General features: G+C 35.9%; 1 protein-coding gene across 1 annotated transcript in view; it reads right to left on the bottom strand.

Annotated features, from left to right (window-relative positions):
- Nucleotides 1-24,628, bottom strand: part of LOC123526729 (dnaJ homolog subfamily C member 11-like) — a 36,362-nt gene extending 11,734 nt beyond the window's left edge. Inside the window, exons 1-12 of the mRNA XM_053523144.1 lie at nt 24,518-24,628; nt 14,414-14,543; nt 13,726-13,799; nt 12,805-12,906; nt 11,175-11,272; nt 9,252-9,432; nt 7,829-7,896; nt 6,716-6,780; nt 4,944-5,068; nt 4,280-4,362; nt 1,911-2,027; nt 469-624 (exon numbers count right to left, since the gene is read on the bottom strand). Of these exons, the coding sequence (XP_053379119.1) occupies nt 469-624; nt 1,911-2,027; nt 4,280-4,362; nt 4,944-5,068; nt 6,716-6,780; nt 7,829-7,896; nt 9,252-9,432; nt 11,175-11,272; nt 12,805-12,906; nt 13,726-13,799; nt 14,414-14,543; nt 24,518-24,595 (1,277 nt within the window). The 5' untranslated portion in view covers nt 24,596-24,628. The remainder of the gene's footprint in view (nt 1-468; nt 625-1,910; nt 2,028-4,279; nt 4,363-4,943; nt 5,069-6,715; nt 6,781-7,828; nt 7,897-9,251; nt 9,433-11,174; nt 11,273-12,804; nt 12,907-13,725; nt 13,800-14,413; nt 14,544-24,517) is intronic.
- Nucleotides 24,629-24,995: the final 367 nt, after the last annotated feature.

Here is a 24,995-nt window from a genome sequence, read left to right as displayed (position 1 = left end):
GGATATGTCCTTTACTGGAGGTAGCTTTAAGTGGAAAAAAAAAATTGGCAATGGTCAAAGACTGGGAGTTCACGTCTCTTCAGCTTCAAAATGACCGTCATACTAAAACAACTAGGTGTTTTTGCAAAAAAAAAACATATGTCTCCCCCCTATGTATACCTTTAGCTCTGGCAGTCATTTTGTGCAGCGATATGCTCAACTAGGCTTGGTGAAGTTTCAGTTTGACCTGTGAAGCCTGACAAGATTTTTCTATTTTTAGCTGTGGTGGCTATTTTGTGCAGCAAAGCGGAATGTGCCAGCGATATGCAAAAACAAGGTTGGTACTGATCACTCCTTCGAAGTATCATTAAATCCAGCCAGCAGTTTGACCTGTGAAAGCCGGACAAGCCTAATGAGGACGGACGGACGGATGTTGGAAGACAAAAACAATGGGGGAGACATAAATATATCAAGGGAGGCAAATCTTACTTTTCTCTCTGCCCAGACAGGAATGGATCAACGATTAATTTCTTCACAGCAAAGTAAGTTACAACAGGAATGATGGTACCATATACTACTGAACTGGGTATTATATCCTCAGACAACCTGATAGGCATCAATATTGTGTGACTTCCTCTATCTAATCTGAAATATATAGCAAAATATAAAGTTGTATTATCAGCAACTTTTTCCACACATAAATACAACATAATCATGTTCTTCAGCTTTATATCTTGATCTGCAAAAAGAATTGAAAAACTGAAGAAAAGTAATTCTGATAAAACAAGAGCTTTCTATCACAATGATGTATACACTCACTGAATTCGTGCTAGACATAATAATACCTTTTACATTAATGTCATACATGTAAGTCATAAAAAAGACCTTTTAAGGTCACAGAGTTATAGGAATATTTATAGCATATATGAGCCGGGACATGAGAAAACCAACATAGTGCATTTGCGACCAGCATGGATCCAGACCACCCTTCGCATCCGCACAGTCTGGTCAGGATACATACAGTTCACTAACAGTTTCTCTAATTGCAATAGGATGTGCAGGCTGGTCTGGATCAATGCTGGTCGCAAATGCACTATGTTGGTTTTCTCATGGTGCAGCTCTTATATAAGAATTCTGCATCTAAAGATAGCAGCTGGAGGCAGGTTATTCTAATGCAATTACCATAAGCAATTGTAAACAGTGGTCCAAACCACACTATGGAAACAAACAATAATTATAAGAGCTGTTTGTAAAATGCACAATTAAGCCCCCATAAGGACTTGTCACGGGCAAACAGTATGTAATTTTGTATGCTGTGATCTTGCCCTTTGACCTTATGATCTAAATGGTAATTTACTGACAGACTACAGGCAATCATCCTATGAAATTTGTAGGCCTTAGACCTAAGCATTCTCAAGTATTAGACCAGAAACTGTTTTCAATCTCAACCTCACTGTGACCTTGACACTTGAAGTACTGACCATGTAAACAATGAAAGAATGAAAGTATTCACTTGAACCTCAGCAATCATCCTAGAAAAAGTTTCAGTCTTAAGCCCAAAAATGCTCTAGATATTGATTTGAAACACTTTACACTTTTCAAATTCAACATCAATATGACCTTGACCTTTGACCTATTGAAACAGTCAGGGTTGTCTTTTGACCACAAACATTTGTTATTCACAAAAAAAAGTAAGATCACCTACTGACACAGGCAATCAAGTTAAAAGACAGTGGTCTATGGATTTCTTTAGTTATTGAGCATTTCAGTCTGGAGGCCAGTCACTTACTGACCCCTGAGACAACAGGGATTACCAGTATCTTCTAACCACTGACAATCATCCAACAAAATGTATACAAAAGCATTCTTTAATTACTCAGCTGAAACTGTTTCCAGTCTCAAGGTCAAACAGACACAGTAAGGTTACCTACTTGATTCTAAGAGCTACACCAGTGGGATATCCTATAGACATGGAAGCACCTAGATTGCTAAATGATGTAATCTTCTTCTCTATTCCATACTCCAACACTGCACCAAATGTTCCAGCTCTGTAACATATAACGATATATATAATGTCATATCATTATTATATTTGTTGCACTTATTTTTGTAGATTTTATGACTATCATTTTCAATAAAACAAGGCTTTCTGAAAGACAGCTAAATCCCCCGCCACTGTTATGGATAGTGAAAGGGTAAATTTTTTACCTTGAGCTGTGACCTTGACATTGAACTGACATGGCTAACTCATGAATTCTGCACATCGTCTTGATGAGGTGATCATTTGACCCAAGTTTCATGAAAATCCTTCAAGGGGTTTAGGAGATACAGAGCTCAAACCTTTGGTCTTGAGTTGTGACCTTGACCTTGAGTTGACATGGCTGACTCATGAGTTCTTGATGAGGTGATCATTTGACACATGTTTGATGAAAATCCTTCAAATGGTTTAGGAGATACAGAGTGGACACAAAATGGAAGGCTCAAACCTTTGACCCTGAGTTGTGACCTTGCCCTTCAGCCGGCATGGCTGACTCATAAGTTCTGCACATCATCTTGATGAGGTGATCATTTGTGCAAAGTTTTATAAAATTCCTTCAAGGGGTTTAGGAGATATAGAGCAGACATGAAATGGAAGGCTCAAACCTTTGACCTTGAGTTGTGGCCTTGACTTTGAGCCGGCATGGCTGACTTATGAGTTCTGCACATCGCCTTGATGAGGTGATCATTTGACCTAAACTTGATGAAAATCCTTCAAGGGGTTTAGGAGATACAAAGCGGACACAAAATGGAAGGCTCAAACCTTTGACCTTGAGCTGCCATGGCTGACTCATGGGTTCTGCACATCGTCTTGATGAGGTGATCATTTGACCCAAGTTTTATAAAATTCCTTCATGGGGTTTAGGAGATACAGAGCAGACACAAAATGGAAGGCTTAAACCTTTGACCTTGAGTTGTGACCTTGAACGTGAGCCGACAAGGCTGACTCATGAGTTCTGCACATCATCTTGATGAGGTGATCATTTGACCAAAGTTTCATGAAGATCCTTCAAGGGGTTTAGGAGATATGAAGCAGACACAAAAGTGTTACGGACAGACGGAAGGACGGACGGAGAACATTCCTATAACCCCCTACCACTCGTGGCAGGGGATTAATTAAATGCCATGGAAGAAATGAAATTTCTAGTCATTTGCTCTTTAACCATTTTTTTTTTCTTGTGTTTAATGTCGTTCTGACACAAGTACAGGTCATACATGTATAGCAACTTTGATGGTGGAGGAAGACCCTAGGTATACCTCCATGCATTATCTCATCATGAGTGGGCACCCGGGTAGAACATGAAGAATTCAATGCCTCAAATGAGGCTCAAACCCCAATTGGTGAGGGGCAAGTGATTCTATGTCAGCAACTTTAACCACTCTGCCACGGAGGCACCCTAAACCATTTTAAATCCTGCAATTTGATGTCCTCACATTTGGTCTAAAACTTTTAGATTGTATGCTAATGAAATTACATTTTACAATATCAGTCAGAAAAAATGACCATATGTCGAAAATGATGTTTAAAATCAACATTGCACTGCCTTGGAATACTTTACTAATTTTTCAAAAAAAATTGAAAACTTTCCTCAACTAAAAACTTTACATCTAATGTAATATTACATGTTCTGCATAATATATACTTTTGGCACTGTGGACTGGGAAATATGTGTGATGTTTCAACCTTTGTATCATTGTATCAACATTTATCTTTGATAATGCCTGTATTCACTGCTACTTGTTAATTTAATACAGGTGTAAATACTAAACAGCATTTTGTATATCTAACATAATGCCTATCTAAGAAAGTGTAAATTCTGTGAAAACAATGGCCGACACACAAACAAAAATATACACTTGCTTGAGAGACCATATATATCAAGAGAACATATTTTCAGTTCGTATTTTGTGTTCTTAAAGAACAGACTATGTTTATTAAGAGATCTGTCGTTTAACCTTTAGCCTGTTGGCGGCAAGTAATTCTGCCTTTGCTACCAGTGTAGACCAAGATCAATTCAGACAGTAAATTTTCAGTAAACAACCCTTTGAAAAGAATAGAAAGTTGTACTGCCCAAACTGAATGATGGACCAGTACATTTAAAAATTTAGCAGGGTAAAGGTTAAAGAAATCACTTTTTGCCCTTTTCAAAGGTAGTCTCTTAATGTAAGTTGTACAATGTAATTTTTGTTAATGATAAACTTTTACAAACAAATTACTTCATCAAAACTCACAAGTAACTCAATTTTAGGTTTTTGTACTTACTTTAAACTCACAGTTGTTGACACATCATGTTCCTTGAATTTTCTGGTATATGACGTAAATATATAACTGTTACGAATACTTAACTGCAAAGAGAAATGTTAGACATATTTAAATTCCACTTTTTGATGAATTTTACATTACGGTAAGTTAAGCAGCATCAATATCTTTTATTTGCTGGGATTAATTATGCATCACATGATGAAGACCAAAGCTGCCTTTTAGACATTAACAGGCATCTGGGTAGAACCATTGACATTCTATAAGCCAGCTGGATGAATTCTACATACAAAGCAATTTTTCAAACCCTTGACCTTTGACCTATTGAAACAACATTAGAGGAAAGTGATCTGAAGTCAGCAAAATTAACTAGTAAGTACTTGGACACAGAGGGCCCATATTAAAACAAATTATGTCACAAGAAGAAAATAAATGCTTTTGCATCAAAGCATGATTTTATTTTCATGTATTGTGTGCAAATTCTGCCAAAAATTTTGGGGGCCACACAAACTGGAACGCCAATCTCTCACTAAATAGTTTTGGACAAACAACAGAATATTCCACAAGAACAAATATTCACAGTATCGTAATGATAACTGGCAAGAAATCTGAACAATTCACACCATCCACACGTCTACTACAAGGGCGTTACATGGAAACAACTTACTGTTATCTGGAAGAGGATTTGTTGAGTTTCAGAGTGGTAAACTAGCAGTGTGTTTAAGTTGGATGGTGCTAGAATATTCCATCGTATCCTTCCCTGCCAGTGTTTGTCAAATGTGTAACTTAGCCCTGGAATAAAACATGTTATACATGAAGCATGTTCGTCTTTTAAATTAATTCATACATGTCATTAAAGAATGAATTTATTTATTTTCTTTTTGTTGGGTTGAATGTCGCTACGACTCAATTAAATGTCACATGGCGACCTTCCAGCTTTGATGGTGGAGGTAGAACCCAGGTGCCCCTCCGTGCATTATTTCATCACAAATGTGCACCTGGGTAGAACCAACAGCCTTCCGTAAGCCAGCTGGATGTATCAGTTACATTAAGGTGCATTTTATATGAAGAGAGAGGCTGTCAGTTCATATCCCCAGGACAGGCAATTGTTCTGTTGATGTGGCCGATGATGAGGAATAATTACTTTACTTATGAAGCAAATCCATCGAGTAAATGATAGAGGTCAAGAGAAACTCCATCAAAACTTTAACCAAGGTGCAGACATGTACGTCTGACTACTTCCACAATATTCACCATTTATTTTTTTAAAGAACTTTTTTTCCAAGAAATTTTGAACAGATTGCTGTAAAATTTAAACGTTTCCAATCATTATACCTGTTCTTTAAATTACATGATGCATGGTAACATTTCTGCATTTAATCGTTCAGAAACAACCCTGGCTGCCCCTTCATTTCAAACATAGGCCAGCACCAGACTGGGTAGAACCACTGACCTTCAGCAAGCTAAATGTACAGCTTATGACTCGAAATAATTCCTAAAAGCAGTGTGCGTGTGTTTTGGGTTTAGCCTCTTTTTCAACAATGTTTCAGTCATATAAAACGACAGTGTCTACTTGTAGCAGCTAGTCTATTGCCCAACTTTATAGCGCTGCCTCACTGGAATATCACGCCATAGACACAAAACATTATTATCCACCCAGTAACATTATGTTTACAACGAACTGACCAGTCCTAAAACTATCTTCTTAATGCTAAGGGGCAAGCAAGGAAGCTACTAGTACCATTTTTCATATCTTTGGTATGATGCGGCCAGGAAGCCAACCCACAACCTCCTGCAGCTAAAATGTTTTCTTTATAAGCCCTAGCATCCCAAATAACATTGTTTTATTTTATGCTCTTCCGTGATATACTGAAATTTATCAGTGAAATAAAATTGATATTTTCACTGTTTCAAACTGTGAAAATATCATCTTTATTTTTCACCGGTACGGAACTACATTTGAATGCGACATGATATGAATTATAAATGATAGGAATTTCCTGGCAAAATATTCTTCAGTAAAGGTAAAGATGTATAAAAAATAATAAAAGGATCATAAATATTTACATTTTATCATAATGAAATGTAAAAGAAATCAGGAAACGTAACAGAACTATTTATAGTTTTTTTCTACAAAGCATCCTGACGTCACAACATTATGATGTTATGATGCGATGCACATGACATTGCGCGGACAAACTGAATATAATTTGGTTAAAAATATTAAAAATGCATAAAATAAATAGAAAATTTGTTTGTTTCAGTGAAAGATCGAAATATATTTCACTTGTGAACACCATAATTTATATTTTCACTCGTGGCTGCGCCACTCGTGAAAATATTGTATTATAGTGTTCACTTGGTGAAATATATTTCGATCTTACACTGAAACAAACAAATATCCTCTATGTATTTATAAAAGGTAAATAAGTAAACTACCTGTACTAAGACCTGGTGCAATACCTCTTTCTGTTAACATCAATTTGGTGTTGAAGTTAAATACTCTGCAAAATGTATAAAAATTCCATCTTGTACACATAAGTAAAAGTTGCCTACCTGTGAATTACTATCAACAGTATAAATATCACAATAAACCTATCTCTTGGCTAGCTATAGTGAATGTATTTCCGTGCAACTCTATCCTGACAAAATTACTGAATAGACATAAAAATGTGATCGCAAGTTGTACATGTTAAAAACTTTTCTCAATAATTATGACCTTAAAAAACTTAAGTTACAGTTTTGCATGGAACTTGCAACCTTGTTAACAGCTATGCCCCGAGCACAAAAATCATTTTTTTATGATTATGCTACAAAAGGTCAAATATTTCCTAAGTTTGTAGCTATTTTACTAAACCAAGAGCCCCAACAACAGGCATTCATTAAAGTTTGAGTGACTAAACATGTTCAAGAGCAACTCAACATAAATGAAATATACATGTAGTTAATTTGTGACCTAGTGCAAATAAAACAGTATGGCCAAAATAATTACCAACCATTTTCCATCTTACATAACTTATTCAACCCACATCAGCATAATACTTGCAGAGGTAAATCTGAAGTTTGATTAAAGTTATTTTGAATAAAATTTAAATGTTTGTTTGTTTTGGGTTTAATGCCATCTTTCAACAGTATTTCAATTATGTAACAGTGGGCAGTTACCTAATCAGGTGTTCCTGGATTCTGTACCAGTACAAACCTGTTCTCCGCAAGTAACTGCCAACTTCCCCACGAATCAGAGGTGCAGGATGGTTTCAGACACATTGTCTTTTATCAAACTGTCACAGAGAACATACACCTCGTGCTAGGATCAAACTCAAAGACATTGCCATCCGTAGAGCTATACTTTCCCTATTGAGCTAAGCAGGTGTGTCAAGTATGTAAAATAGATAGAGTTCTGAAATACCCAATATTTTATATTTTATATGTAATTTCAATTGTAACCAGTTGTAACCTATTATTATAATTCTGTTAATGCTTCAATAATTGCTAAACTAAAGTACATTCAATAGTCAATATAATCAAACTTGTAGATCCTGATTTCATACTTACAAGCTTTTGAAGAAATATCTTGAAAATTTAAAGGTTAGTCCAGACCTGCTTCCAAATGTTGAAGCAACCTGTAAAAGTCAAATAAAAAATTTCAGATAACTGATCATTTGTTTGTTTGCTATCTCAAAAATTATCCTTTTAATTGTTAAAATCTGACACTAACATGCACATTCAGTATTCAGAAAAGTTACAAGAAAACCTATCTATTACATGTAGGTTACAAGAAAATCTATCTATTAGATTATAAGGAAGTCTATCTATTAGAAAATAACTACCAGATGGCAAAAATATGGATGTAATGACTACAACATATCTGAGGACAAGATCCAATACTGCTAAATGAGAGCATAGCTCTTCTTTTGATATAAAAAGCATTCTAACTTTTCTGTTTTATTTTGAACGAAAAATGTTGAGAGATGTTGAGAAAAAATAACTTCAACATAAATACTGTAAAAATAATTTAATTTGAAGACAATATATTTTTGTGATAACCAAAGTATTAAGCATCTATGAAAATGAAAGCAGTGAAAACTAAAGTTTGAAATCATGAAATTCATGTCCACATGGCATAATTGTTTTGGACGAAACCAAGAAATTTTATGCCATGGAAATTAAATCATTTCACTGGATGTTGTCATTTAACATTCTTCCAGTATTTTTCATTCATGAAAACCAGTCTAGACTTTTCTGAGGTGATAAATAATTTCATTTAATCTCAGTGATCAATTGCATTATGCCCTGCTCTTCACTGTGAGACATGCACAGCTGGAAGTGGAGACATCACAACAACAGCAAAGTGGTGCTGCAGTAGAAAAGATTCTTAGGTTGAAGTGATATGTAGGTTTACTTTGAACATATACACAACTTATAACTAAAGTTTTCCAATATTGTTTTAAAATACTCATTTCTACAAGTTCAGTCTGGCTGGCTCTGTAGGGAGAAAAGGAGACAACTAATTTAGGGGCCATAAGCTTTTGACCCAAGAAGTGAGATGAATACTCTATGTATCTAATTTCTCCTCTACCTCTGTTATGTAATGGCGGGCAGTTAACCTAACCAGTGTTCCTGGATTCTGTACAAATACAAACCTGTTTTCCAAGAGTAACTGCCAATTTCCCCACATGAATCAGAGGTGGAGGACGATTGATTTCAGACACAAAGTCTTTTATCAAATTGTCACGGAGAACATACGCCCACCTGAGGATCAAACTCCCGACTCCACGATCCATAGATCTGCACTCTCCCTATTGAGCTAAGTGGGCAGGCCCATTTTCCTTATATTTTCAATGTTTCGTTCTGAAAGCCTGGCAAACTTAGTATTTTGCTTATCCTTTGCTATCTCGAGCAATAGATACCTCACAGTACTGACCTGCAAATAACTGAAATACTGCTTATAAACCCAACAAATAAAACAAACACTCACTTCAATAGAGCCTCTGCTAGACAGCAGTCTTTTCCATGTTGTTGTAAAAACACCAGACCCATTCCCATTTTCTGTGGACAGGCTCCAGGCAAGTACGCCTGTATTTTGACTAGTAAGAGGACACTCCACTGACTGGCTCACATTCATAGCACTTATTTCTATACTTGGAATTCTGGACACTCTGAAATAATTAAAAGAATAGCCAGGCTGTTGTGATATTATCCTTACAAGAAAAAAAACCTTCATTTATGTCACAATAAGAATGATAAAATTTCATTGCAATAGTGTGTCCTGTGTTGTTAATGCAGTCATTAACCTTTAGCCTGCGAAATTTCTAAAATGGATTGGTCCATCATTCAATTTGGGCAGTACCATTTATTATTTGAAGGGGTTTTCAATGAAAATTTACTGACTGAACAGCGAACAGTGCAGACCATGATCAGCCTGCACTTTTGTGCAGCCTGATCTTGGTCTGCACTGGTCGCAAAGGCAGTATCACTTGCCGCCGCCGAGCTAAAGGTTAATGCAAAGTTATTTTGAAAGCTCATAATAAATTTTTTTGCCCAACACGTTTTTTTACTAAACATACACACATATACACACTTCAGATGTTACCTGTAATGCATGCCTTTCACCATCATTTGGCTAAATAGCAGAAAGGCATTACCTTGCCATTTTGGCACTTTAAGATAGATGAAATGAATTTTTTTTATTGCAGATCTTTTGACAGTAGCTAATTAATCTCTGACAATAAAACATTGCTTGTTCTTATATAATAACTGTTTTTGAGGTGACATACTACCATGCTACAAAACAGTTTAAAAGATATGCCTGTACAATTCCCATGAGTAATCTTGCAAAAATATCTTACATACAAGAGCACCGCCTTGCGGGTGCTGACGCTCATCTGATTTTTTTTGTGTAATAGAAATATTGTCCTACCCATGATTTTCTAAGTCTAAAAAGGGCCATCATTCTTGCAAAAAGCAGGATAGAGTTATGTTTCTTGATGTACAGTGTCCACTTATGATGGTGAAAAACTGTTGCAAGTTTTAAAGCAATAGCTTTGATAGTTTATGAGAAAAGTTGACTTAAACATAATACTCAACCAAGAAAAATGATTTTCTAAGTCCAAAAGGGGCAATAATTATTGCAAAAATCAGGATGGAGTTACGCTGCTTGCTGTACAGGGTCAGCTTATGATGGTGAACAAGTGTTGCAAGTTTCAAAGCAATAGCTTTGATAGTTTAAGAGAAAAAGTTGACCTAAACATAAAACTTAACCAAGAAATCTGATATTTTCTAAGTCCAAAAGGGGCCATAAATCTTGCAAAAAGCAGGATGGAGTTATGTTTCTTGCTTTACAGGGTCAACTTATGATGGTGAACAAGTGTTGCAAGTTTTAATGCAATAGCTTTGATAGTTTAGGATAAAAGCTGACCTAAACATAAAACTTAACCAAGAAAACTGATTTTCTAAGTCCAAAAGGGGCAATAAATCTTGCAAAAAGCAAGATGGAGTTATGCTTCTTGCTGTACAGGGTCAGCTTATGATGGTGAACAAGTATTCCAAGTTTCAAAGCAATAGCTTTGACAGTTTGGGAGAAAAGTTGACCTAAACATAAAACTTAACCAAGAAATCTGATATTTTCTAAGTACAAAAGGGGCCATAAATCTTGCAAAAAGCAGGATGGAGTTATGTTTCTTGCTATACAGGGTCAGCTTATGATGGTGAACAAGTATTCCAAGTTTCAAAGCAATAGCTTTGATAGTTTAGGAGAAAAGCTGACCTAAACATAAAACTTAACCAGGCAACGCCGACGCCGACGCCGACGCCGACAACCGCTCAAGTGATGACAAAAACTCATCATTTTTTTTCAAAAAATCAGATGAGCTAATAAGAATAAAATGAAAACATATCTTACACATCTGTAGGTCCCTCATCATCATCTTCATCATCAAAGTCATCATAACTATACGACTCAAACAGGTCTGTGGCATTGACTGCAATCACAGCACTAGTCTGAAAAGTTACCAAGGCCACAAGACATGTTTTATTATAACTAGAGATTGTTTTTTATGTAAAACATATGTCTCCCACCATTTAGTTTATATTAATTTGTTTTAGCTTGATTGTGATGAAAGCTTCAAGCTTATCTGAACCACTCTACAGTCCGTTTCCTGGAAAAATCAGAACTGGTGTCATATGACAAGTCATGGTCGTGACCCCTGTGGAGCTCGAACCCACGACCTCTAGACTGAGCGGCTGACACCTTATCTACTAGACCACCGCTCCCACCATTTAACAGGCATACATGGGAAAATGCCACAAATTAAGGGCAATGCCGGTAATATACACAGCTAGGCTGGCACTGACCGCTCCTGTGAAGTCTGGTGGAATTCCAACCAATAGTATAGGAGAATTAGCATAGACATCATAGAATTTGACAAATCAAGGGCCTTGACTCCACTGAAAATAATCAAACCAGAACATGGCAATAATATGCACAACTATTAAAGCTTTACACTGATCACTCGTGAGGTTTGGTGAAATTCAGCCCATTGGTATATAGCAAGTAGTGTAAACACTGCAAAATATGACACATCAAGGTCTACAACTCTGCTGAAAATAAATGACCTAAATGACCTGGAACATACCAATGATATGCATAACTAGGTTTGGCACTGCGTGACTGACAATTCCTGTACGTTTGGTGAGAATCTGCCCTATGGTTTAAGAGAAGTTGTCAAAATATCATAAAATTTGACAAAAAAATATAAGGGGCCAGAACTCTAAAAATCACTGAACCAGGATGCATATTAAGGCTAGGCAGTGGTCACTCCTATAAGGTTTGGTAAAAATCATCTCAAAAATGTAATAGATGTGACCAAAACATCATAAAGTTTAATGAATCAAAAGACAGAACTATGCTGAAAATCACTGAACCAGAATATCCCAATGATATGTACAACTAGGCTAGGCAATGATCATTTTTTTCATAAGTTTAGTATAATTTCTACTGGTAGTGTTGGAGCATTTGCACAGACAAAGTAAACTATGACACTCAAAGGCCATAACTCTACTAAAAATCACCGAACCAGAACCTGCCGCAATATGCCTAACTAAGTGTGGCACTGATCACTTCACGCATGCATAATCACTGTGAAGTTTGGTGAAAAGTAACCTGGTGGTGCCTGAGGAGTTATATGGACAAACTTTGTGACATGCAGATTGACAGATGGACAACACTATATCAATATGTCTCCCCCACTACATGTGGAAGAATGAGGATGCTGAGGCTGTTTGGATTACTAAAAATCCTGGCTAATTCAAGCTTTTGGCTCGTCCTATTGCGACCTTGAGCAATCGGCATTTCAAGGCATTTCAAAAGATTTAAAAAGCCAAGCTAAAAATCAATACTAACTTTACAGATAGGTAATTATATAGAAATATTAAAATTGGCTCTGCTTAAGGTTCATTTTTGACTAATGCAGGAAAAGTATACTCTCTGGTGATGTGGTGAATGTTTACTTTCAGTTTTCATTTTAGCTTACTTTAGGGTTTGTACATTGCTGTAACCTTCTCTCTTCCTGTTCTTGTTGGAATCTCTCATACTCCGCTATAATCTCAGCTGGAGTCTTTGTCCGAGATACAACCTATAAATAGATTCATAATCTCTGTATTGTAAACAAATTCCTGTTTCCTCATTTTAAAATGGCAGTCAGCTGAATTAAAGCTTTTCTGCACATCTGATTAGAAATAACATGATTCCCTGAAGTTTCTAACACCTTCTCGCTGTGAAACAAATACCGAAGAAGTATGTCTTTAACCTAACTGTAGGTCTTTAGTCCAAAGGTCACAAGCACTGCAGAACCAAAGTCTTGACCACAGAGTTTTATCAAAGATATCTCCACAATTTTGCTTTAATATTAACAAAAGGTGGATTTTATACTTAAAAATGTTCACTTTTTTTTTTCATCTGTCATGCATTCAATCTGGCAAAAGTCAAATGAAATCAGCACATGATTTCTGAAGATTTTTTTTTAAATTTGAGACCGAGAACGAAGATAAATCAACAGAATGTTACACTTCTAGCTTTTTTTCACCATACAAGTCATACATAGTTCTACTTACCTCCATGCTGTATGCCCAAGACTTTTTTCACCATACAAGTCATATCTAATTCAACTTACCTCCATGCCCTAGGTCTCAAGTCCTTTTTCACCACACATGTCATATAGAATTCTAATTACCTCCATGTATCAAGTCCTTTTTCACCATACAAGTTATATTTAATTCTTCATATCTTTATGCCTTATGTCGCAAGTCCATTTTCCTCACATAAATCATATATAATTCTACTTATTTCCATGACATATGTCTAAATTTCTTTTTCACCATATATGTTTGATGTAGTTCTACTTTCCTCCATGCCATATGTCTCAAATCCATTTTCACCATATAACTCAACTTACCTCCATGCCATATGTCTCAAGTCCTTTTTCTCCATACAAGTCATATATAACTCTCTTATGCTCATCAACCAACACTGGAAAATGAAACAAATTTATACATTTGAGCCACGCCATGGGAAAACCAACCACGAAGTCTGGTCAGGATCCATGCTGTTCGCTTTCAAAGCCTATTGCAATTAGAGAAACCGTTAGCGAACAGCATGGATCCTGACCAGACTGGTCGCAAATGCACTATGTTGGTTTTCTCATGGTGTGGCTCATTTTTTCTTGTTAAAGACCCACCTTATCACAACTGTGTTCCATGATGGTAATTATACATGATTTGCATAGAAAAAATGATAAATACAGTAGTTACTTTTTGTTACAGTTACAAAGTTAAAGCAACATTTTGCAGCCGAGACTTGTGTGTATACAAACTAAATGTTTTATTGAGTTCATATAGCAGTATCAACTTTAGGTATTTTAAGTTAAGACCACACTTTGTTTCTACAGACAGTGTAAGATAACTATTTATGAAGTAAGATTTAATCTTCGAAATAATTTGACTCACCAGTTTATAAGCTATACACATAGCTTGTAATACATTGATAAAATCTATCTGACAATAAACTTTGATTTGATATGATGTTATCGAGTTGAATTTAAAAACGACCCATGCTGAATCAAAACTGTGAGGTAATTATCTTACCTTCATGTGCTCTCTTGAGTTTACTAAAGAGAAGTTCAGCATTTTTCTTCTTGGTTGGATCCTGATGTTTATCTGGATGATATATTTTACTTAACTGCTTGTACGCTTGATTAATCTCATTCCGTGTGGCCTAATAATAAAAAAGAAGACAACTTGATCCATTCTGCTACAGAATCAAAACTCAATATTACATTTAAATGTACCATAAGTCATTTAAGAACTAGAAATGTGTCACAGACACGGATACACACACACACACACGGACAGGGGTAACAATATATGCCCCCCACCCACCCCCAATTTTATGGCGGGGGCACAAAAACTAGGGTTTGTGGTGAGGAATGGCAAAAAAATATATCCGGCAAAAAGTTAAGGATGTTACTAAGAAGCAAATAATTTCATTAGTCAAAATCAATTTAACAGAAAACGAATGTTTAAAGTGTACATAATAAATGTATGTTATGGTGATCCTGACTAAAGAAATTATTTTGAATGGAATATGTTTACTGTAATAAGCTTAGCTTTTAGAATTAAATGGAGTTATTTGAAATGTGAGCTTGAAGTGTAACTAGAACGAAATATTGTCTTCGAGTAGTTTGGCACCAAGTGTTGCTGTTTAACATGTACATTTGAACTTAAAAGAACAGATGTCCTTAAGAGAGCACAATCAAGTAAGATATCTTGAACATGGCTGGTAGCAGGGTGGGTGTTGTCACAACTTCACATATTGAAGGTTTGAACATTTAAAAAAAAAAGGAATGGAAAAAAAATATATATATATAATTTTTTTGGGGGAGCAGGGGGAGGGTACAAAACTTCACATGTTGATTATAAATACTGATGGATTAAAAATGAAACAAAAAAATTTTTTGGTGGGTGTGGGGGGGGGGGGGGGGGGGGAGGATGCATGATCCGGGTGGTGGGCATGACTAGGTGGAGGAGTGAGGTGGGGGAACAGTACAACTTTGCATGTTGATAAATATTCATGGAAGGTTTGAAAAAAATCTAAAGAAAGGGGGGGAGGTTGGGAGGAGGAGGGGGTGTGACTAAGGCAAGGGGATGACCAGGTGTGGGTACACAACTTCTGAATCACATGTTTATAATAAATGTTCATGGAAAAGAATGAAAGAAGTTTAATGAAATTCTACCAAATGGTAAGTTTGTTATGTACAAATATGTGGATTTTTAAACAATTAAAGGGCAATAACTCTGAAGTTACTAAAGAAATCCGGACGAAATTGTGTGTGCACAACCACATTATGGTGATCTAAATTCAATATATTAAGTTTCATAGTTCTAGGTCAAATATATCACAAGTTATGAAGCAGAAATTACCATATTTATAGCACCCTACATAGTTAACACTAGAAACATCTAAGGGCCATAACTCTGGTGTTACTTGGGCAATCTGACTGAAACTTAACGGGCCGCATAACCTCATAGTGGTTAACAGGTATTTGAAGTTTTATTTAAATATTCTTAACAACTTCCTAGACATGGCTCCGGATGGATGGACGGGTGGACGGAAGGACGAACAACGCCAAAACTATAATTGATCCTACAACTACTTTTACACAAGCCTGGCATTCTATCTAACTGTAGTAACCAGGCAGTTGATGGACAACATATTCCAATTACAAAATTTCTCACATCTCTAATCTTTATTGATGTAATCAAACACAATTTAAACTTTATGGTATTTCCATGTCATCCCCTTCTGCAGCCAGACATCAACTGTACAGACTCTTGCAGAGTACATTCTGTTACTGCTCCCTGTACATCTGCCTGGCATGGCAAGCAAATAATTTGATTTTGCACTAGCAAAAAAAAAAAAAAAAAAGCACAAGCAGTACTCCAGATAATTTTTTGACACTGTGGGTAATTTTGAAGCAGGGGGGTAAATTGGAAAATATTAAAAAGGTTATGGGTAATTGAAATGTTTAAACTATGAGCCGGTCATATGGGGGGCCACCCCCAGAAAATTTTGTATTACTACAACTCATTTTGGTGCATTCTGGTGCATTTCAGAGTGAAAAACACAGTGTTATTTTCAATGTTTAATAAGCATCAATTACATGCTCAACAAGAACAAATAGAGATAATGTGTCATAAAAAATTCCTGGAGTTTATTTGCTGAATGACAATGTAAACTTATCCATTTTAAGTTTCTGAAAATGTTCACTATTTATTTTACATAAAACAACACAATTTTAGCACTGCACAAGTTTCAGTCTTCTATTCCTGTGGAATTTATTTGCTTAATTACAACTTAAACTTATCAGTTTTGTGTACTTGGAGTTATCCCCCTTCTCCAAACTATTTAGAACATCCACTCCTAATGTCTTAGCTACATCAACTAAAGATTTGTGTTTGGTTGTGTGGGGAATTTCCTCGTCCAGTGTCATAGATGGTCATTGCCTCCCGGTTCACATGTTCTTCCCTCACAAAACAAGCCTCGATCCCACCACCTGTTTTTGCTTCCGCAACATCAAATACCACTGTTTCCTTGTGTGAGTCCGAGTCCTTATGATTTACTGAAGATGATCGCCTTATTGAAGTACATGGAATGTCAACCCACACGGCTCCATCAGGAACACACTTCTTTGGCCTTCTCTGGTGCTTTACACATACTGAACAGAAAATACCTTGGCCTGAAGTAAAGAATTTAAAACAATTTTGCTTTTTACATAGCCAAACGGATCCATGACTGCTATGATAAGAGATATCTAAAATTTTAATGTTTTTTTTTTTAAAAGGAATTTCAAGAACTTATATGTAAAAGACACAAACACACAAAACATAGCCCTCTGTGTAAAGCCATGACAACTTAATTTCTAGTTAGTCATCAACTCTTCCTCCCCATTTTCTAAGTATGCATGTGCAATATTTTTTCCCCAAAGGAATCAGATTTGAAATATAAAATGTGGTCTTCTTATAATTTGTTTAACAACTGATAGTTTGCACTTTTTTAAATACGTTCACCGATCGCTTGATACATATGATACATTCCATAGACTTTCAGTATTTTTGGGATTACTTAAAAATGATTTAAATTACCATTCTCCGAAACTGTCATCCAGGGAAACGCTTGTGTCCATTTTGGATCAATGCCTGATTTCCTTTGGCCATCCAGAGTGGCTGGGTGGGATTCTGAATTTGTGATCGTTTTTTAGGCGTACCTGGTCCAGGAAGAATGTCATTCACAGATCCGTCTCGCTTTTCACATCTCACTGTCTCCTCTATTACTGAGTCACTAACACTGTTCTCCTTCCAGAGCTTCTTGAAATAGTTCATATTTAACAATGTCCCGCTCTCTGATTTATGTTTATTTCCAGGCATCATCAGTAATTAAGTAATAGATCCACAATATTTCAAACTTTTCGTTACAAGTTCTATTTTGAATGTGACGACAGAAAACAATTCTGGCATTGTCTTTTCGATATTCCACCCGAGAAAACACAATTCATACATGTGAAAAATATTAATATTACGCCGAGAATTGTTCAAAATCATTTTAATGTGTTGCACAATTTTTGACTTAGTACCTTCCATTGTCTTTCCTTCATTGCGAAAAACATTCGGACAATAATTGTTGAAATGCATCTGTCATTATTTCTGAATACATAAAAAATCTTCAAACACTTTCATGTACACATCACAAGAAACCGTTTGTCAAAGGATTTAAAGGCGGAGCTACAATGAAATTTACGTCACACGTTTCTACATAGGAGGCTGTCATTGGTTTATTATATATGTTAACTGAGATCGCTTTACCTGAACTATTGGGTGAGCACGTGGTAAACTTTCGAATACACTATCGGATAAATCGAGGTGTTTATTGGAATGCGTTTAAGACATGCCGCTTTGGCAATTAAGGGATGAGGGTGGCAATAAGGGATGTCGAATATACAACTCAAAGCCTTAAGGCATGTCGCACGCGACAGGCGATAATAGCCTGGCTAGAACCCCGATACTGGTCAGACTTTAATACTTTCTTTAATGAATTAAATTAAACATTCTCACACGATCCGAAGCAATTGCTATATAAATATATAGCGAAATCGCCTCTACTAGAATCTACAATAAAATATGGCTGGCTGTTAAATTTCACCCCCTACAATTGTGACATAAGAAATTCTACTTCTGTTACATTACATACGAATTATTTCAGGGCCAAACAGTTGAAAACAACATTTCAAAAACATAAATAATTATTATGATAACAAGAGCTGTCCATAAGACAGACAAGCTCGACTATTCGAAATATTGTCCCAGAAGCAGGAAAATATTACCCAAAAAGGTTAAATATCAAAAGAGTTTTAAGTTCAAAAGGGGGCATAATTTGACCAAAATGCATATCAGTTATGGGACTTGCTGCTATCAACTAGTTTTATAACCCCGAAGGCACATTTGAAGCTTCAATTCAATATCTGCATTAGTTTTGGAGATAGAAACTCGCATGTAAAACTTTAACCAGAATTTTCAAAGTCCAAAAGGGGGCATAATTTGCCCAAAATACATGCCAGAGTTATGGGACTTGACCCAGTGAGGTTGGTAATTGATTTTGAAAAAGAAAAAATAAGTTTCAAATCTATATGCCTTTTAGTAATTGCTGTATGTACTTGCACGCAAAACTTTAACCAGGATTTTCTAAGTCCAAAAAGGGGAATAATTTGCTCAAAATACATGTAAGAGTTATGGGACTTGATCCAGTGAGGTTAGTAATTGATCTAGAAAAAGAAAAAATAAGTTTCAAATCTATATGCCTTTTAGTAATAGCTATATGTACTTGCATGCAAAACTTTAACCAGAATTTGCTAAGTCCAAAAGGGGGCATAATTTGGCAAAAATGAAAGTCAGAGTTATGGGACTTGATGCTATCAACTAGTTTTATAACCCCGAAGACACATGTGAAGTTTCAAATCAATATCTGCATTAGTTCTGGAGATAGTAACTTGCATGTAAAACATTAACCAAAATTTTCTAAGTCTAAAAGGGGGCATAAATTGCTCAAAATACATGTCAGAGTTATGGGACTTGACCCAGTGAGGTTGGTAATTGATCTAGAAAAAGAAAAAATAAGTTTCAAATCTATATGCCTTTTAGAAATAGCTGTATGTACTTGCACGCAAAACTTTAACCAGAATTTTCTAAGTCCAAAAGGGGGCATAATTTGGCCAAAATGAAGGTCAGAGTTATGGGACTTGCTGTTATCAACTAGTTTTATAACCCCGAAGACACATGTGAAGGTTCAAATCAATATCTGCATTAGTTTTGGAGATAGTAACTTGCATGCAAAACTTTAACCAAAATTTTCTAAGTCCAAAAGGGGGCATAATTTGCTCAAAATACATGTCAGAGTTATGGTACTTGACCCAGAGAGGTTGGTAATTGACCTAGAAAAAGAAAAAATAAGTTTCAAAGCTATATGCCTTTAACTGATGGCTGTATGTACTTGCATGCAAAAACTTAACCAAGGTGTGACGCCGACGCCGACGCCGACGCCAGGGTGAGTAGAATAGCTAGACTATTCTTCGAATAGTCGAGCTAAAAAGTCGACCTGACTTATGTGTTAGACCGTAAAACACATTTTGATCCCTACCAGCAAATTCAATTAGCTCAATTATGATTCAGCGGTGACGTCATAAATGTATGACATAAAGTATGACGTCATAATGATGTGACGCCATATAAAAGTTATGCTTGTAACTCGTAACACAGGGTCGACTTACCGAATTTGATTTTTCTGTTCATAAATAATTTGCGAACTGTTAGATAACTAGTTTATGAATACTTCTCAAATTCTAATAAAAAAGGAACAAATATCTATACGTTCCATAAGCTATGCAACACTTTCTAACCATGGGAGTAAATTGTAACTGCATATGATCCGAATGACGTATTATGCTGAAAATGTAGTAGACTGTAAAATACGCATTATTTGCGTTGTTAGAATCGAAATAATACATATGTTCCAATAATTTTGGTAATAAAATATAAGCAGTCGTTCGGATGCGAAAAATTAAACCACTCGTGCTACGCACTCGTGATTTAATTATTACGCATCCAAACTCCTGCCCATATCTTATTAACTGATAAAACATGGGAACAGATTTATTATTTCTTAATTTTTTTTAATATTCATGTAGAAACTTTAAATGGGTTGATTTTAATTCATAATTTTAAATAAGAGACTTAAATCTTCAAAAATATGATGTGACAAGTGCGAGGAGATATCTACCCTGACACCAGTTTCAATAAAACAGCAGACTGCCAATAACACTAAATTGCAGAAACAAAACTCAAATATATACATTCATAAAATGTCACCGAGGTAAGTTTATGCTTTAACCCTTTACCACACAGAACAGAAGCCAAAGTAACCTCTTTTACATAACACTGATAAGTGATAATCAATAATCAATAATCGGTATATGGCTGATAAAGGTGACTGTCTTATCTGAACAGAGGTGTTGGCATTATTTTGTGATTACACACACTTATGTTAAAAATGTCATTATTTTAATATTTTCTGTAAGTTTGACATTATTTTTGTCAATATAAAGTTTGTAGCAATTTAAATTTTCTTTCCGATGATACAAAATTTATTGTAGTTTCTCTTTGAGTTTCGAAGTTATAAAGTGTTAAAGTACGGGAATATATATTTTTAGGCATAAAATTCTGTTTTGGATTACTTTCACATTGAAATTCATATACAATTTCATTTTGATGTTTGAAAGTTTGATTTATAGTTAATAGACTTATCTTCCGAATCGGAATCGGTAAGTATTTATATAAAAAAAAATAACCATCTAACTGAATAACACTACAAAAATAACGGATCATCAGGGACTGCGTTTTAGGCGAAGTTGAGCGAAAACTTCGCTTTAAAATATTTCACTTCGCCCTTCCCGCCAAGAAAAGCGAAGTTCAAGTCGCCCTAAAATTGGATGAAAGTAAAACATAATCGGCAGTAAAGTGCGCCGATATTATACATCTCGGTTATGTAAAGTCTGTAAACACAATACGCAATACACAGGATGTCACCGGGAGGCACGCGCGGCGAAACGTGTCCATGACAACAAAAGATGATCACTCGATTTCAGATTGACGCCGCATGATAAGCTGCTAATTGTTTGCATTTAATGTGATTACAGTAAACGATAATTAAAGAATGAAAGAGTAATAATTAAAGCTGACCGACATCGGAGATCAGTGAGCCCGAAAACTTCGTAAAACGGTGATAATTAACTTCCGAATTACAAACCTAATTACGTGTCAGTCGGCGCGTGGAGTGATTGACATCTGTCAGTAGCTAATTAACATACGACGCTCCGCCTACTGTCATACTTAAATTGTGGCGGCGAACAATTGAAATTCACCGAGATTTTGATTCACAATGCAGAACTTCGAACTCGAGACGCATTTCGCGGATCGAGCCGACGCACGGGACACATTTTTTGTGCGGGTCAACTACGAGTTTTTCTTGATTTTCGCGGGTCAAAACACGGAACCTCGGGTCAACCGAACGCCCTCGGTACCTGTCTTATCCAGTTATTCTTGTTTTCAGATAAAAATCGTTTCGAAATTTTTATTGCCATCACAGTGTAGACTACCCGTTACTCCCGACGTTTATTTTTCAATTGGGATCTGCTTACTATTCATTTTAATCTGCATTTCTCTTTCATTAAAAACAGATATAAGTTAAATATATGGCCGTTGACAAACTATTAAATTTGTTGTTTGATAAAAATAGCAGACAACTCTTTTAGTTAATTCTGAAATGTGTTAAAGGGAGGTAATACATTTAACCAATTTTTAGATTTTTTATGTCAAAATATGTAGTTTTAAAAAATATTGCCCCTGATTTTTAAGTATTTTATCTACTGATCAATACAAATAACATTTCATTGTAAGATTGAGAGGTTTTTAAACTCTGTAGTTTGTCAAATTGAAGGAACATAAAAAAATGTAAACTCAGAATGCTCACATACCTGAAAAAGCTGCTCTAGGAAGGAAAAAAGTTAATCCAAGAAATATTAAGTACTGATTATATGAGGAAAGATTTGTTGTGTCAAGTTGTTAAACATTTTGCAGTAAAACAGTACAAATATGTACTGTATTGTTGAAACATTGCACCATTTTTATTTAAGTCATAGCAAGATAATACTACAAATGGAACTGAATAAACATTGTTATTGTTATTTAATGCATGTAAGCAATGTCCTGTCTCACGTTTGCCGAACTTCTCCCAAAATTTCAAAACTTCTCCCTGTTTCCCCAGGAGGGAGAAGTCACTTCTCCCTAAATTTCCAGGCTAAGGTAGTCCCTGATCATAAAATTTCTGAAAGTGCAAAAGGATCGCTGAGATCGAGACTCGTAACCGACTACAGTATTCTTGTGCTAAAAATTAAAAATTTTAAGATAATATTACGTAATATTTTGATGATCAAACGTCGGTACATCACGGGTGACTTCCGCAGCAATTAACTCTTGGGGTGTCATAAAATATTTGAAAGCCGCGGTCCTTCTGTTTTGATTAACACTTCCCGTTATGTAAGGCCATAAATTCCAAGCCATCGTATACACAAATTGTTGTTTAGGGGAAATCCGCATGTATCACGCGTGACCTTCATGACCTAACACATTTGAAAATACTTTGATGTTAAATGGTTGTTATTTTTAGAACGAGGAAAGCCCGCGAACCGGCCAGTTGCAAGCAGTTTTCTCAGTAATTTTCCATGACGTAGCGTCGTGCACATGTAGGAAAAAACCCCGGTGTCTTTCTTTTGCAAAGTACTCGATAAATTTAAATAGTAACCACATGATTCAGTGCTGTGACATAAATTTAAATAGTAACCACATGACTCAAACGCTGTGACTTAAACACAGCGTTTGAGTCAGTGCTGTCAGTGTTTAAGTCGGGACTGACTGTGTTACCACACATCCCCTAGACAGTACATATATGCTTTTATCTTTTAACAGTACTAACTCTCTTGTTTCTTCACCATGTACATAGTAGATTATGCAATGTATAGGCTTTAAGGGCTTGAGTAGGTTTTTGCACTATTTTTTATCACATTGTCAATGTCCTCCTGGGTGGATTGAGTAGCTTGGGAGGCTTGATAATCTTTCACTTTACTAACCCCCACGCATGGCCATTATAGTCCAACAGGACTGCTTGCCATTATCAAAGATGATGATGATGATGATGATGATGATGATCTTGTACGTAAATAATGATGACGAAATCCCATATTTTGAGTTAGTAAACATCTGGAATTTGTTTCTTTTGGAAAAGAACGAAAATAAAGCGATTGATTATGAGACACGGGATAAAACGATTCTGTTCAAATGGCCGTTAATCGGTATAATACGTTTCTATCGGGGAACCGATAGACTCGGGTCAATACGTTTCTGTTCGGTAATCGATAGATACGGTGATAAACGTATCCATGTGGGAAAGGGTTAATGTCTGCATAAATTCATTATCAGATATGTAATCATTAAAAATACTTTGTACATGTACCAGAAAACGTTCCCAACGGATTTCATTTGGGATTCCTAACAGAAATATGCAGAATAAGTTAGGACATGAAGGAGACTGCGACAGTCAAAAGTTATCTCACTGTCACGAAATGTCCTATTATCTTGACTTCACGAAATGTCCTATTATCTGGACTAGGGTACAGGTACGAGTAGCTATCTTGGTTGAACATATTAAATCAATACCGTATTACTGGAGGTTTTACCATAAATTGTTACTGGTATACTCCGGTAATAGGGTACGTCACAGAGCATGCATAAAAAACTATCGGATGGCGGATGCCTTGAAAAACTTCAAGAGCATAGGCCAATGCATTCTATTAGCAACTGTTGAGCTTGCCGTTCTAAACTTGAGCCCTGACACAAAAGAGCTCTACATCTGTTAGATCTTGACTATTCATATATTATCCGGGATGTCCTCCTGTCCGGTTACATGTGCACCTTGCGTAACGCCGGCAAGTATTTCGAATGCATCGCACACAATTAGAAATGTCCTTTGCCGCGATAATTCTTGATTCTATGACATGATATAACAGACATAAATTAAGCGAATACTACCTGTCTTGAAACGTTTAAAAGAGAATAATAATCGTCCTTCAAAATTTCGTCATCGTCTCCGTGCAAGGGCGCAGCCATTTTCCCTCGAAATGGCTGACTAATTCCCGTACCGTATCCGTACCTTGCACCTATAGGTTATAACACACTAAATAGTTATTGTTCTTTATTCTATATAAAATTGACCTATTTCCAATGGCCGCAGCACACACCAGGACCCATTTTAAATGTCTGTAACCTACATTTTCTTGAAGAGTTTTTTTAATTCTAAATAAAAATAAAAAAAGTGGGGGGTCATGTTTGATGCAAGAAAAATAATTTCAGCCAAACACACAAACTGCAAAATCAGCTAAAAATGAGACCCCAAATAACACTGGTGGTGTATGATCTAAGTTTCCATGAAAAAATTTGTCATGTTGTTATTTTATTATGAAAATGCTACCTACATGTCAAGCATAGATCTGTCATGTGATTTTAGCAA

This window comes from Mercenaria mercenaria, chromosome 14 (assembly GCF_021730395.1).
Source record: "Mercenaria mercenaria strain notata chromosome 14, MADL_Memer_1, whole genome shotgun sequence".
Lineage (NCBI taxonomy): Eukaryota > Metazoa > Mollusca > Bivalvia > Venerida > Veneridae > Mercenaria > Mercenaria mercenaria.
This window is presented reverse-complemented; position numbering and strand designations above follow the sequence as displayed.